The 15930-nt window shown below is 40.2% G+C and overlaps 1 protein-coding gene across 1 annotated transcript; it reads left to right on the top strand.

Moving 5' to 3' along the window:
* The first annotated feature begins 12130 nt into the window (after positions 1–12130).
* Positions 12131–15232, top strand: LOC143539354 (aromatic aminotransferase ISS1-like). Its single transcript, XM_077032694.1, has 9 exons — positions 12131–12286; positions 12493–12540; positions 13107–13235; positions 13320–13379; positions 13479–13635; positions 13912–14018; positions 14150–14208; positions 14406–14514; positions 14613–15232. The coding sequence occupies exons 1-9, from the start codon at positions 12224–12226 to the stop codon at positions 15060–15062; spliced, it is 1182 nt and encodes a 393-aa protein (XP_076888809.1). The 5' UTR covers positions 12131–12223; the 3' UTR covers positions 15063–15232.
* The last annotated feature ends 698 nt before the right edge of the window (positions 15233–15930 follow it).

Here is a 15930-nt window from a genome sequence, read left to right as displayed (position 1 = left end):
GAGTGGTTGAGCAATCTTGGATAATCCTCCAATAAATCTGCGATAATAACCAGCTAATCCCAGAAATTGACGGATCTCGGTGTGTAACATCCCGAAATTTCCAAAATGATATTAATTATATTACTTAATAATAGAGGGAAAGTTTACTCGGGTTATCGGGAAATAAATAAATAGAGTAGGAGTTGGTATGGGTCGGGCTAGTGTTGGGTAATGGATATGGGTTATGGACTTGGGTTATGAAAGAAGGAAGGAGAGTCCATGGGCTTAAGCCCATGATCCCTAAATATAAATACCATTAACCACCATTTAATCCTCATTCTCACATATTCCATACACACACACCCAAAACACACACGACACGAACCAAGATCCGAAGGCGAAAACCCGAGCTTGTTGGTGCTGGAACGTTGTGACGGACCAAAACAACATCAAGGCTTCCGTGTTCGTAGTTCGACTCGTTCAAGGTACGTTTATAGTTAGAAATCGTTCGTGTAGGTTCGGGTTGATTTGAGAAATGATAGATCTGAGTTTGTATGGTAAAAACGAATCCAACAAAGCTAATCTTACTGAAAATGGTTATGATTTGATGGGTTAATCGATTGATAAAAAGAACCCGTAACCTATATGCCTAAATTGCACCCTTTAAACATCGATGTTAGGTCGATTTGATGGTTGGGGTTTGTAGGCGCTGGTCAGACGATTCCGTGGATACCTAAATCGAGTTATTTGGTTAAGAAACGAAGGATTTAAGAACGAACAGTAGCTGCAGCCGACAACTTCGCCTGCAAGCTAAGTTCGCCTGATGAACTTCGCCTGCAAAGCTAAGTTCGCCTGATGACAACTTCGCCTAAAGCTAAGTTCGCCTGATGACAACTTCGCCTAAAGCTAAGTTCGCCTGATGACAACTTCGCCTAAAAGCTAAGTTCGCCTGATGACAACTTCGCCTAAAAGCTAAGTTCGCCTGATGACAACTTCGCCTAAAGCTAAGTTCGCCTGATGACAACTTCGCCTAAAGCTAAGTTCGCCTGATGACAACTTCGCCTAAAAGCTAAGTTCGCCTGATGACAACTTCGCCTAAAAGCTAAGTTCGCCTGATGACAACTTCGCCTAAAAGCTAAGTTCGCCTGATGACAACTTTGCCTAAAAGCTAAGTTCGCCTGATGACAACTTCGCCTAAAGCTAAGTTCGCCTGATGACAACTTCGCCTAAAGCTAAGTTCGCCTGATGACAACTTCGCCTAAAGCCAAGTTCGCCTAAGGTTTAACTTCGCCTAAAGTCAAGTTCGATTAGAGAATAGATTAAAACGATAAGTAAAAGTAAGCTAATACTAGGCCACCAGATTAGATCAGGCGAGTATTGATACATGTAACTTATACAGTCAGCCGAGCTCAGTTAAAGAATGGATTTACAACTATCGGAGGAAGAAGCAGAGTTCAGGTGAGTTTCTAGCCCCATTCCTTGTTATGTTTTCGGGGCTGTGTGCATACTCGATGTGTTGTTAATACATTTATCCTAAGTGATAAGTGTATGCCATATGTGATATATGTGATGGATATGAATGATTGATTGTCATGCGCATGCACGCTCAACTCTCCGCCATGCATGCGCGCTCAACTCTCGCTATGCATGCGCGCTCAACTTTCAGCCGCCATGCATACGCGACCTTGGATCACCACTCCACCTCCATGCATGCGCGCACCGCAGATCAACACTCCATTAGACGAACACCGATCACCGCGGATCATTATGAACGCCGCGGGTCACCTATGAACATTCGCAGGTCACTAATGCAAGTCAGTGGGTCAAAACGACGCGGGTCGCCTCTGCAACCTCATGAAAGCTCCAGCATCTGTGGCCACGTGAAACATCCGTCGTATCAATTATGGACCCTACGAAGTGACATTCACTCCCGTCACCACTGACCACATGCACGCGCCGCGGGCTGCGACCAAAGCGCCGCCTGCCTCTGATGGTAGCAAGAAAAGTTGCGGACGGGTAAATTTCAAACAAAACTACGGGTATCGTTTCCGGCTCCTAAGGCCACGCGCCAAACTTAAAGGTTGGGAATCCTAATAATATCCCACATGGCCACGCGCCAAACATAAAGGTCGGGAGCCTAATAATATCCCACATGGCCACGCGCCAAACATAAAGGTCGGGAGCCTAATAATATCCCAAACGGCCACGCGCCAACGTAGGTTGGTGTAACATCCCGAAATTTCCAAAATAATATTAATTGTATTACTTAATAATAGAGGGAAAGTTTACTCGGGTTATCGGGAACTAAATAAATAGAGTACGAGTTGGTATGGGTCGGGCTAGTCTTGGGTAATGGATATGGGTTATGGACTTGGGTTATGAAAGAAGGAAGGAAAGTCCATGGGCTTAAGCCCATGATCCCTAAATATAAATACCATTAATCACCATTTAATCCTCATTCTCACATATTCCACACACACCCAAAACACACACGACCCGAACCAAGATCCGAAGGCGAAAACCCGAGCTTGTTGGTGCTGGAACGTTGTGACGGACCAAAACAACATCAAGGCTTAACCGTGTTCGTAGTTCGACTCGTTCAAGGTACGTTTATAGTTAGAAATCGTTCGTGTAGGTTCGGGTTGATTTGAGAAATGATAGATCTGAGTTTGTATGGTAAAAACGAATCCAACAAAGCTAATCTTACTGGAAATGGTTATAACCTGATGGGTTAATCGATTGATAAAAAGAACCCGTAACCTATATGCCTAAATCGCACCCTTTAAACATCGATGTTAGGTCGATTTGATGGTTGGGGTTTGTAGGCGCTGTTCAGACGATCTCGTGGGTACCTAAATCGAGTTATTTGGTTAAGAAACGAAGGTGATTAAGGGATTTAAGAACGAACAGTAGCTGCAGACGACAACTTCGCCTGCAAGCTAAGTTCGCCTGATGAACTTCGCCTGCAAGCTAAGTTCGCCTGATGACAACTTCGCCTAAAGCCAAGTTCGCCTGATGACAACTTCGCCTAAAGCCAAGTTCGCCTGATGACAACTTCGCCTGCAAGCCAAGTTCGCCTGATGAACTTCGCCCGCAAGCTAAGTTCGCCTGATGACAACTTCGCCTAAAGCCAAGTTCGCCTGATGAACTTCGCCTGCAAGCTAAGTTCGCCTGATGACAACTTCGCCTAAAGCCAAGTTCGCCTGATGACAACTTCGCCTGCAAGCCAAGTTCGCCTGATGAACTTCGCCCGCAAGCTAAGTTCGCTCGATGACAACTTCGCCTAAAGCCAAGTTCGCCTGATGACAACTTCGCCTAAAGCCAAGTTCGCCTGATGACAACTTCGCCTAAAGCTAAGTTCGCCTAAGGTTTAACTTCGCCTAAAGCTAAGTTCGCCTAAGGTTTAACTTCGCCTAAAGTCAAGTTCGATTAGAGAATAGATTAAAACGATAAGTAAAAGTAAGCTAATACTAGGCCACCAGATTAGATCAGGCGAGTATTGATACGTGTAACTTATACAGTCAGCCGAGCTCAGTTAAAGAATGTATTTACAACTATCGGAGGAAGAAGCAGAGTTCAGGTGAGTTTCTAGCCCCATTCCTTGTTATGTTTTCGGGGCTGTGTGCATACTCGATGTGTTGTTAATACATTTATCCTAAGTGATAAGTGTATGCCATATGTGATATATGTGATGGATATGAATGATTGATTGTCGGTACGCGAACGATCTTCGGATATTGCGCATACTGTCAGGTTAAAAATAAAGGTACGAATATTATATATCGAAGATGTATGAATATTACAAATGAATACTTGTCGGGGCGTGAACGATCTTCGGATATTGTACGTAACGACAAGGGGTATGGTTGTTAAATGAAGGATGTAAAGAACGCCTAGAGTGTTCTTATGCTATAACGTAATTATTGTATATGTGAAGTATGTGTATACAGGTACACGAATGGTATGTGAGTTCTACGTTCGACATAGTAAGTTAGGATGGCAAATCCCTCTAGCTTCTGTCGGACATAGACTCGGCTGGTGATGGCGTAGTTAAGGACTGCGGGCCTTATACGTAATGTAGATGATAGATGTAAACGTAGATAGGGACGGTGGGCCTTATACGTGTTACAGATAATAGACGACAACGTAGTTAAGGACTGCGGACCTTATACGTATTATAGATAGGCATCAGCATAGGGAAGGACTGTGGACCTTATACGTGCTGTGGTAGCATAGGGGAGGACTGCGGACCTCGTACGTGCTATGAATTAGGTTGCAACATAGGGAAGGATTGTGGACCTTGTACGTGTTGTGGAAGTGGGATGGTATAGGGAAGGACCGCGGACCTTGCACGTACCATGAATGGTGAACATAGGTAAGGACTGCGGACCTTTTACGTGTTCACGACCTTGAGTACAGGTATAGACGGCGGACTATGAACGTACTCTCGGTAGACTGAGGTTAGTGATTGTAGATATGTATGTATGTATGGTAGTAAGTATGTATGAAGAACAGAAGGGTAATTAGTTAAGTATGGATATGTATCTTCGGATATGTATGTATGTGTATGTATTGTACGGCGTCCGATTAACTAGAACTCACTCAGCGTAGCTGACTTTTAGTATGCACGCAGGTGATCAGACCAAAGAACTAGCATGAGGATGGCACATGGCATGGATTGAACGGCTGGCATCTTAAGATGGAAGAAAAGATGTTTTAAATATAATGATTTGTTTTATAATATCAAAGAAGAGATTGAATGTTTTGTAACGAATGCTTCAAGTAAACGTTTCCGCGAAAGTTTTAATGAACTCTGATTTGTAAGAACTGTGTTTATGAGTAAATCCGACGCTAATGTAAGGCTACCGGGTTCGGGGCCTTACACGGTGGGAGTGTTCGGGTTTGGCCAATCCTTGATTGCTTCAATCTTGGACTGGTCTACTTGGATTCCCTCCCCACTTACCACGTGGCCCAAAAATTTTACTTCACGCATCCAGAACTCGCACTTCGATTATTTGGCATACAGTTGTTCCTTCATGAGTAGCTCCATCATTAATCGCAAGTGCTCTTCATGTTCCTCCCTTGTCTTCGAATATATCAAGATGTCGTCTATGAACACAATGACGAATTTATCCAAATAAGGCTTACAAACACGATTCATGAGGTCCATGAATACGGCTGGGGCGTTTGTTAACCCAAATGGCATAACGGCGAACTCATAGTGTCCATAACGAGTACGAAACGCTGTTTTCGCAATGTCTTCTTCCCGAACTCGGAGTTGGTGATAACTCGACCTAAGGTCGACCTTCGAGTAGTAACTGGATCCTTGCAGCTGATCGAACAGATCATCAATACGTGGCAAGGGATACCGGTTCTTGGTCGTCACCTTATTAAGTTCCCGATAGTCGATACACATACGTAGAGTTCCATCATTCTTCTTCACGAATAGGACTGGGGCTCCCCACGGGGATGAACTGGGGCGTATGAAACCCTTATCTAGTAGTTCTTGCAACTGCTTAGACAGTTCCTCTAACTCCTTCGGAGCAAGGCGATACGGTGCACGAGCTACAGGAACAGCTCCTTTGGAACTCCACTTGTCTGTGAGGCGGAAGGCCAGGTAGGTCTTCGGGGGAAACCTCAGGAAAGTTTCTAACAATAGGGATCTGGTCGATTGAGACCTCCTCCTCCACAGCCTCGTCGGTACCTTTGTCGGTGATTAGGGCTAAGATCGCAGTATGGCCTTTACGCAGTAACTTCTGTGCCTTCATAAGGGAAATGATCCCAACCGTCGCGCTCTCTTTCTCACCATGAATAATAAGAGTTTCTCCCCCAGGGAGAGGTACGCGGACGAACTTCTCGTGACAGACAACATCGGCTCGGTGTTCGGACAACCAATCCATCCCAATAACTAAGTCGAAGCTACCAAGTTCAATCGGCATAAGATCTATGGGAAACAAATGACTAGACAATTCTACGGTACAACCCTTCAAAATATGGGACACTTGGATGGTTTTACCATCTGCTAACTCGATAGTGTACTTAGACTCTAGGGCAGATGGAGTGCTATTAACCATTTCACAAAATTTAGTTGACACGAAACTTCTATCGGCCCCGGTATCAAATAAAGTTAGCGCATAACAACCATTCATTTTATATTTACCGGTAATAGTTACGGAGTCGTTAGAAATCTCACCTGAACCACCACCAATAACAAAGGCTCTTCCCCTGCCTTCACCTCCGTTGTTACCATTCCCATTGTTACCATTCTTCCCGTTGCCATTTGCCCCTCCGTTACCAGCATTCTTCAGTTTGGGGCAGTTTCTCTTAAAGTGACCCTCCTGTCCACACTCAAAACACCCTTTCGGGGCCTCTTGAGGTGGGGCTTGTTTCTGGGGGTTGTCTGCTCGGTAAAACTTGGTTTCGTGGCCATGTCTGCCACACTTGTTGCAACGGTACTTATCACATTTCCCCGCATGATGGAAGTTACACTTGTTACATTTTGGGAGTTTCCCCTGATATCCTCCCTGTTGTTGGTTCTGGCTCGGGTAGTTGTTCCTGCGAGGAGACTCAAACCGTCTCTGTTGATTGTGGCCTGAAGAGGTGCTCTTGTTGTTGGAGTTGTTGTTGCCACTACTCTCCCACTTGCGTTTATTATCGGATGTGCCAGTAGCAGACTTCTTGGACGGGAGAGTGCCTTGTTTGACGGCTTGATCAGTTAACTTATGAGCTAACCGGACGGCATCGTGAATGTTGGCGGGATTTGCCGACGTCACCATACTCTGGATCTGCGGAGGTAAACCGTCAATATACATTTCGACCCTCTTATAAGCAGGATCGACCATTTGAGGGCACAGTATCGTTAACTCATGGGATCGTGTCGTATAAGCCTCAATGTCGGAACCCTCCATCCGCAAATTCCAAAACTCATGCTCTAACTTCTGCACTTCACCACGCGGGCTATACTCGGTCTTGATCAGATTTTTGAATTCCTCCCATGACATAGCATTGGCCGCATTTAGACCCAACAACTGAACTTGGGTATTCCACCAAGTAAGTGCTGACTCCTCGAGAGTCCCTGTAGCAAACTTCACCTGGCTCGCAGCCGGGCAATTACACCTAGCAAACACTGATTCTGCCTTCTCTATCCAGCGCAGCAAACCGACAGCCCCCTCGGTGCCTTTAAACGCATGGGGTTTACAATCGATGTAGTTCTTAAAGGTGCACCCTGCGGCTCCTAGATTTTTGGTTCACAAAGTGAGTGTTAGTGCCTGAGTTTCGATAGGTCATAATGACAGCAAAGTGTATACTTACCCCCTGCCGCCTGCCCCGGAATCTGGGCGGCTGCAATCGCTGCGGTCACATGCTCGTTGATGAGTGCCGCCAGTTCTGCTGGAGTGAGGTTGATGCTGCTCCTGCCATGGCCACGTCCACGTCCCAACATAATCCTACCCAGTCATGAACATTGACTGGATTAATGCCTTAATTCTAGTACATCAATAACAATCAAACAACTAATTTATGAACATCACAACACAATTTAAGAAAACAATACTTGAAAAGATAACTTGTAATCCGATTACAATCATTCAATCCAAACATCATAGTTCAAAAATATTTTCTGTTGGATGGGAACAACCCTCCCACCTAGGTTCATAAAAGAAAGAAATCCAAACGAATATCAACTGACGATATCACTCGTCAGATACTCCCGATGACCCGCTCACATCGGGCTCCTCCTCGGGGTCTTCCTCCGGATCCTCCTCGGGGTCCTCCTCTGGGTCTTCTTCAGGGTCCTCCACTGGGTTCTCTGGAGGTGCCACCCGGTCCTCAAGATCCCGAATACGTTTACGAGCAATGTTCAGCTCGTTAGTCAGATCTATCACCCTGTCTGCAAGCATCTGCATCTTCTCACCTATCCTCTCAACTTCAAAGGTTAACTTGTAGTGCATCTCTGACCTCCGATCGCAGAACTCCCTCAAGAAATCCATCTTATGCTTGGCTCCACTCTGTTTCTGCGCTAGCTTAGCAATGTCCGACTTCATACCCTGTTTCCCACACTGCGCCTTATCCAGGCCAGAAACAAGTGCAATTATCACCCTCTCAGGAGGGCATGGCAGGGAGGGTAGAGTAGGGCAAGAAGGACCTACAACAGCTAGGGGTGGAACCTCCTCCTTCTCAATCATCATGGTCACCACCTCTGGGTACCATTCCCAGTCGCACTGGGGCTTAGGCAAGAACGTGTGCTCGGGTGAAGACTCCTCAACAGTAGATGTGCCAGCATCAGGGATGGTCCGCTGCCTCTTCAGTCTCGGGGACGCAGGTGGTGTGCTCTCCTCAGCGGTGATAGGTGCTTTCTCACGGGCGTGATCAGATGACGACGAAGACATACTGTGACACAAGGGTTGGGGTTGGGATGAGTGAGTGGTATCTCATGTATATATGTGCAGTGTAACTAATGCATCATGAAAAGCTATAGACCGGACTGCAACCTATATGAAATGGTATGCAACCTGGTTCGCTATAACCAATGGGCTCTTATACCAATCTGTCACACCCCCAAATTTCCACTAACGGAGTTTTACCGTAAGGCGGGTGACAAACCAGGATCCGAACACATTAATCACACCAAACGACATCTATATGGTCTTAAAAGTTTTTAACAAATCAAAATAAAATGTTCAGAGTACTTAAGTGCTAGTACGGAAGCTAAACAAAGTGCGGGAGCCATCTCCCAAAACAAGTTTAAATAATTCATGGCGCTACAAGCGAAAAACCAATATCAAATAAATGTTTTCAAACTTAAACCAATGCGAGTCCATGCATGCAATGTTATCCTAATCCAAGTGCTTGCTAGGGATCTGAGGAAAACATGCTAAAAAGAGTCAACACATATTGTTGGTGAGTTCACAGGTTTTCAAAGTAAGTTATGCTTTATCAGTTCATAAACATTTATAAATAAAAGTGGCCCATGGTTAACTACACTTAATTAACTCGTTGCCGCATAGTGTTATGTTTCCATCACGACCGAAGCTGACTAGTTATTGCCTCAAGTCAAGTATTGCCAAAACTTAACAATGTTTGGTCAAAGTTACACCCCGTTCGACCTCCAGTCGAGAATAATACAGGGTGGGGTTTGTCAAACCCAATAGTACTATTTAAATTTACCACGCCAGTTAACCTTAGTTAACGGTCCGATGTTTGTGAGGACTTTCCATGGCAAAGAAACACTACGTTATAAGCAACCAAACGGTTGTGTAAAGATTTAGAGCAAGTAAAGTAAAACAGTTTTGCATGTTTCCTCCACCAAAGGAAGAGTATAAAAGTGGGGTTGTAAACTCACCTTGTTGGTGCTTCGGGTATTACACAAATCCGACCGAAGTAAATGCGTCACGTGCTAAGACCCTAAAAATGCAAGTACGTAAGTAACTTGTGGGATGGTTCCTAGAACCACTAGTATCCAACAATCTCCCATTGTTTTTTTAAAAAGACTTTTGACCAAAGTTTGACTTTTGTTGACTTTGACTAAAGTTGACTTCTATGTTGACTTTTTACCAAGGTTTGACTCCTGTGGACCAAAGGACCAAAACTTTGACCGAGTTGACCCGACGACACATTGGTGGCTTATGATCTAACACATTGGCTAACATCAAGCATGTATCAATTTCAATGGTCAAGCATGACTAACACCTTTGGTTAAACCGAAAAGGTTCCTAAGTCAAACTTGTGTCCTAGCAACTCATCAAATCATTTAACAAAGATTCATAGCCCTGGACAACACTTATCAAGCAATTTCAAACTAGTAGTCATATAGTAAGTTATAACCTAGCAAAGATGCACGATTCTAGCATATCACCCTAACTCAATAAATTCTCATTATTTTACACAGAATACCTCTATGTCTTAGGATTTCAAAACTATTTTTGTTATAATTTTCTCATGCATACAAAAATCATGAAAATTCATATACTACAGCCATGCACAATCAGGTCTGTCAGTGACCAATCAAAAGTATAAATTCACCAAAAATTCAATATAACTCTAAACAATGTGAGACCAATTGTAGCATGTTCCTAACATCCTAAATATTCTTCCAGATTTGGAATCACTCAATTATCAATTACCATAGTCAAGATATAACACTTATAGTAAGAAGTAATTTCAGGAAACCCGTAACAGTTTTGATAATCAATTTCATAAAATCATAAAATCGTAGCAAACGATCTCCAAAAATTAAAAATCATATATCCACAGAAACTAGACACCAAGTAGTATATCATAGAATCATAAATCGTCCAAAAACATTAAGTTATCATCGATTTATCAGCTAAACAATAGTCTAATACGAATCTGATCAGAATCAGATTTATAACAATCACTCAAACAAATCACCAATTAACATTCCTAGGATTCAAATCCATGAACCAAACTCTAGAAAACATCAAAACAAAGATTTATACTCTCCATCAAGATGTCATTGAGTATTTTTTTTAAAGATACAACTTTAGGGTTTTCACCCAAGTCAACAAAAGACACTAGTTTTACAAAAACATAATATTTTCAATTGTTGTTTGAACAAGGATTCCCCATTGATCATCACCCTTGTTGGATACTAGGTTCTCAAGAACCAAAACAAAGAATAATACAAATCAATACACACCACTTACTCTCTTGGATCACTTGCACTTGTATTGATCAAGATCAATATTCAAGCTTTTGCAAGGAAGAGATTGGAGGAGGGTGTGAAAGAGATGAGAGAATGAGAGAATTAGGTTAGAAAATATTTTTTTTTGTGAATGTGTATAGGGGGGGGGGGGGGCATATTGGCTTGGCTTGGGGAGGGGGTTTGGTCCTAATTTTGGTAAGTCTTTTATATTATAAATATTGTTTTATCATCCAAAATTAGTTTTATTAAAAGTCAAATAATTAAATATATTTTTCCAACTTATGTTATAAATAATGTGACATGTTACAACTTTTATTTATATGTTCTAATGTGTCATGTAACATATAATATCCTAGCATACTTGTCTAGCATATACTAGCATGTAATGTTTTATGTAACACTTCATAACTTGCAACATACTTACACATATAATTCCACCTTTCATGTAATATAACTTAGCATACATAACATATAACTTAGCATGTAGCATCATGTAGCATCATGTAGCTTATCGTTCATAACATGTAACTTAGCATATAGTATTTAACATGTGACTCTTAGCATGAAATAATGATAATCATTTATTATTGTTGTGTTTATAAGACCACCAACGTACTCGGACAGACTCATGTTTGACACGTGACATGCGTGTGGACTATGATGAACTAACGGACTTAACTGAGTTTGGTTAACGGTGTTAACCCGAAATTTGCAATTGTCACAGATATCAAGTGTATTGTCATCACGTGACTTGACCATCGATCCACCTCGGCATCAAGGCCAATATACACGTGTTTAGAGAACAATGACATATGTATTCAGCTATACACAGAATCATGCCAAATGTACACAAACGCACAAAACATGATGATACATGTATATAGCATCTAGAGAATATCATACAGACTAATAGAATGTGGTATATAGACAAAGAAAGACACATTTACTAAAAGATAACGGTAAAATACATTTAAATGTTTTTTTGAATGATGACTTTCTCGTGTGTTAGGCAACCATACACTCCAATTTAAAGAACCTCGTTGTCTCAATTTACCCAGACTATGTTGTCTTAACCGGACTCACGCTGACTTCAGAGTTTGATTTAGACGTTCCCAAGAAAACTTACCCTGAAAACCATAAAACAAAATAGAAAAGGATGACTATAATTCACCAAAAGGTAGGTGAGCATAATCTAAACATTAATAATAAGGCAAGATGGTAGGTGACAATGTGACGTACACATCTTTTTTAAATGTCCAAAATCAAATTGAACCGGAATTGTTGGAGATTCCATGTTGTTTCTTGACTACAAATTTGTTTCACTTTTTGTTAAAAGATAAAAAAAAACCCATTTTTTATTCTAAATTTCATAAAATTCACCAATAATATTATCAATAATCATCTTATTGGCATCATCTAGTCATCTTTTTGTTCTTTTTCACCTTTTATCAAATACCCATCTTTCCAAAAGGACAATAAACATTAACCCCTTTCACATAAAGATCTGATTTTTATGCTACCAATTTCTTGATATTATATATATAAAGTGATACATACATACATAGATACACAAATTAACAAATGGGTTCCTATGGAATGCTAGCAAAGAGAGTTGTGTTGACCGAAACACCGGTCATGGTTCAGGTCAACTTTTCAATTTCAAGATTTTAGCATTAGCCCTAATTTTGGTCAAAATTAAAAATTGGGGGTTTTGAATTTGGGGATATGGGTATTGTGATTCATGATGTTTTATGATCTGGGGTTGGTTTATTTTTGTTTTTTGTGTGAAAAAATGTGTTTTTTTTAATGGTTTTGGGATATGTGTGATGTTTTTGTGTTTTTTTTTGCAGATTCAAGAATTGCTTAGAGGTGTTAAGGGTGCTGTATCCCTAGCTCAGGTTGATGCTATGATATTATTCTCTTTGTTTCTACCTAATTTTATAAACATTAAAATGATCAAGATAGTTTTGAGGTTTTAGGTTTATTGAATGTGTTTTGTTTGGTAAAATGGGGTCTTAGTTGTTTGAAACAATGAACACATCTCCCAAGAATTCTTGAATAAGTGACTAAATTTTTTAAAAAATTGTTATATTGTATAATAAAAGTAAAAATATTGAAGCTTTTTTTTTCTTTTGCAATTTGTTTACTTAAAAATACAGATTTATTTCTCATTTTTTAAAATTGTTTTCATGAAGATTAATGATGTTTGATTTCAAGAAGCTTTTTAGCTCAATTTCCAAATTTCACAAAATTCAATGACATAACTTTGGTGAATCAATCATGGACATGTCTTTCAAGAATTCTTGAAAAGTAAAATAAAATTTTCAATAAATCTGTGTCTTGATTCTTGAAGCTTAAATTTAAAAACTTGAACTGAAATTGAAGTTAATTTGGTTCAAATTAGAACTCACAGTTGACTTTTCCATATATTTGACTTTTGCAATTGGTTTTCTTGTAAATACAGGGTGTTGTGTACTGGCAACCACCCCGACCGGCTTTAGAGAAGGTGCAGCAACTTGTATGGGAGCCTTCGATTAGTCGTTATGGCGCAGATGAAGGTCTTCCCGAGCTACGGGAAGCGTTGACTAAAAAGGTCAAACATCATGTTATATGTAACAAAGTTTTATACTTTTATGCACTTTTGTCCTTTATATTCATATCTGTTTAATAATTGCAGTTGCGTGAAGAAAATAAGTTATCCAAATCATCGGTGATGGTCACTGCTGGCGCAAATCAGGTAGTTTAGGTTGATTTGATGAACATGAATACATGATAAATTAAGTTAATTTCTGTAAAGACATTTTATTAAGGTTGTTTACTATATTGTTTATTGCAGGCATTTGTGAACATTGTTCTCACACTCTGTGATGCTGGAGATTCGGTTGTTATGTTTGCACCGTACTACTTCAACGCTTACATGTCGTTCCAGATGACAGGTGTCACTAACATTCTTGTGGGCCCCGGTGATCCAAACACGCTTCATCCGGATGCAGGTTAAAGCCTTGTTAATCTGTTTTCCTTTGCTTGTTTAACTTTCATGATTTTACTCATTTTATATTGTCTCTAAAGCAAACTTATATAAAATGCAACATAAACATGATTATAAATCCAAGTTATCTTTATTTTTTTTGTTAATGTTGCTTCGGTTCCACGTTTTTTGTAACCTTGCATATTAAGATTCAATAAAGTTTGTTTATCATTTTGTTCCTTTCAAGTTACTATCTTTTCTCACAATATTTTATTAATTTCAAATTTTTATCAAACGCTAGATTGGCTGGAAAAAACTTTGGGGGAAACCAAGCCGACGCCAAAACTTGTTACGGTTGTTAATCCCGGAAACCCGTCTGGAACTTACATCCCAGAACCCCTTCTGAAGGTGATCTCTCTCTCTACAGACATACATAAACAGATACATATACATACATATTTGTATATATTTATATACATACATTGTGTGTGCAACGACGATTCTAATGATATTTTGAACCGTTATTTATATTTTGCTAGAAAATATCAGATATCTGCAAAAAAGCTGGATGCTGGCTTGTTGTAGATAACACATATGAGTAAGTTAGTTGATCGGTCCAATTATATATTTTATATGAACAATCACACTCACAATAATCGTTTGAAACGATTCACTAATATTCATTTTAAAAATTCACCATTTAACATAAATATTTTGAAATTTAATAATTTTCTTTCCCATATATTTTCTTGGAATTTAATAATTTTCTTGGAATTTAATAATTTTAATAAACAGGTACTTTATGTATGACGGTTTGAAGCATTCTTGTATCGAGGGAGATCACATTGTCAACATATTTTCCTTCTCTAAAGCTTATGGCATGATGGGTTGGCGTGTTGGATATGTAAGTATCGCCTTATTTTTACATGATATATATATTTTTTTTAGTTTTTTAAATTGTGATGACAAAAGCATTGACTTTGAGTTGACCGGTTTGACCAGATAGCGTTTCCTTCCGAAGTTGATGGTTTTGCTGCACAACTACTTAAAATCCAAGACAACATACCGATATGTGCTTCAATAATCTCACAACGACTAGCGCTTCACTCGATGGAATTGGGTCCACAATGGGTCACGGATCAGGTCAAAGATTTGGTCAAGAACAGACAACTTCTTGTTGACGCGTTATCACCATTAGGTGAGGGTGCGGTCAAAGGTGGAGAAGGCGCCATTTACTTGTGGGCCAAGTTACCCGAGAAGTATGATCAAGACTTCGAAGTGGTTCGTTGGCTCGCTAACAAGCATGGTGTTGTTTTAATCCCGGGCAGCGCGTGTGGATGTCCTGGTCATGTTAGGATCTCGTTTGGTGGTCTGGTGGAAGATGATTGTCGGCTTGCAGCCGAGAGGTTGAAGAAAGGGTTGGAAGAGTTGGTTAGAGATGGAATGGTTTAATGTTGTTTGAAATGTTGTGGTTCGATACCGACAAAACTTGGAAAAAAGAGTGAATTTTTACAATAATAGTTACTTTTTGATGATAGCCTGATACTAAAGGTCAACTTTGTATTGATCAGCCTGCATATTAATTGATCATATGAATAGTTTCTATATTGATGTTGGATTTATACTTTCTTTGACTTTTTAGGTCAACCAGGATAGTTCTACGAAATCTGTCGGTTTGATGGAAACTTTTACATTGAAACGACTACACAGGTTTGTAACAAGAAATATACATTAATCAATGTTAACGAAGAACGTTACTGTAGTTTCCAAGTAATTTTTCTATTTACTTTTTTTTTAATTTTATTCTAGTCTTGACTGTCTCTTAAACATTAACTAAAAAGATCTAATTACAATAGAGAGGTGGATAAACAGACAACAAGCTGCGCCGCCACCCCTTTTGAATGACGATGACTTTGAATTGGTCAAGCTCACAACCAATTTCATTTAAATTTAATGATATTAGTATAGAATACAGATGTTTGACGTACTTTTGAATTTTGATTATGAGAATATGAGATAGTGTAACTGTGTAAGCATTTATGGAAGTTTCTTTTATAGTATCTGGGCCCTCAAAGCCTGGTCTAGTAAGGCCCAGATAATAAAGCCTAATTTGAGCCCAGGAGTCTTAACTTGTGTCAATCAGTTAGGGCCCAGTCTGTTTTTATTTAATAAAAAGGCTACATATTAGAACCAAATGGACTTATCTTTTGGCCCTTTTGCCCACCTACCTAGACTTAGAGACAAGCTCGAGATGGTACCGGTATCGATCTAAAAAATTTGAAATATTTGATTTTGGTATCGAAATGGTCGCTTCGCTACT

Source organism: Bidens hawaiensis, unplaced genomic scaffold (genome assembly GCF_021521415.1).
Source record: "Bidens hawaiensis isolate Kalapana, Puna unplaced genomic scaffold, B.hawaiensis_p1.1 tig00011861_1, whole genome shotgun sequence".
Lineage (NCBI taxonomy): Eukaryota > Viridiplantae > Streptophyta > Magnoliopsida > Asterales > Asteraceae > Bidens > Bidens hawaiensis.
Note: the sequence above shows the minus strand (reverse complement) of the source record. Positions and strands in the feature narration are given on the sequence as shown.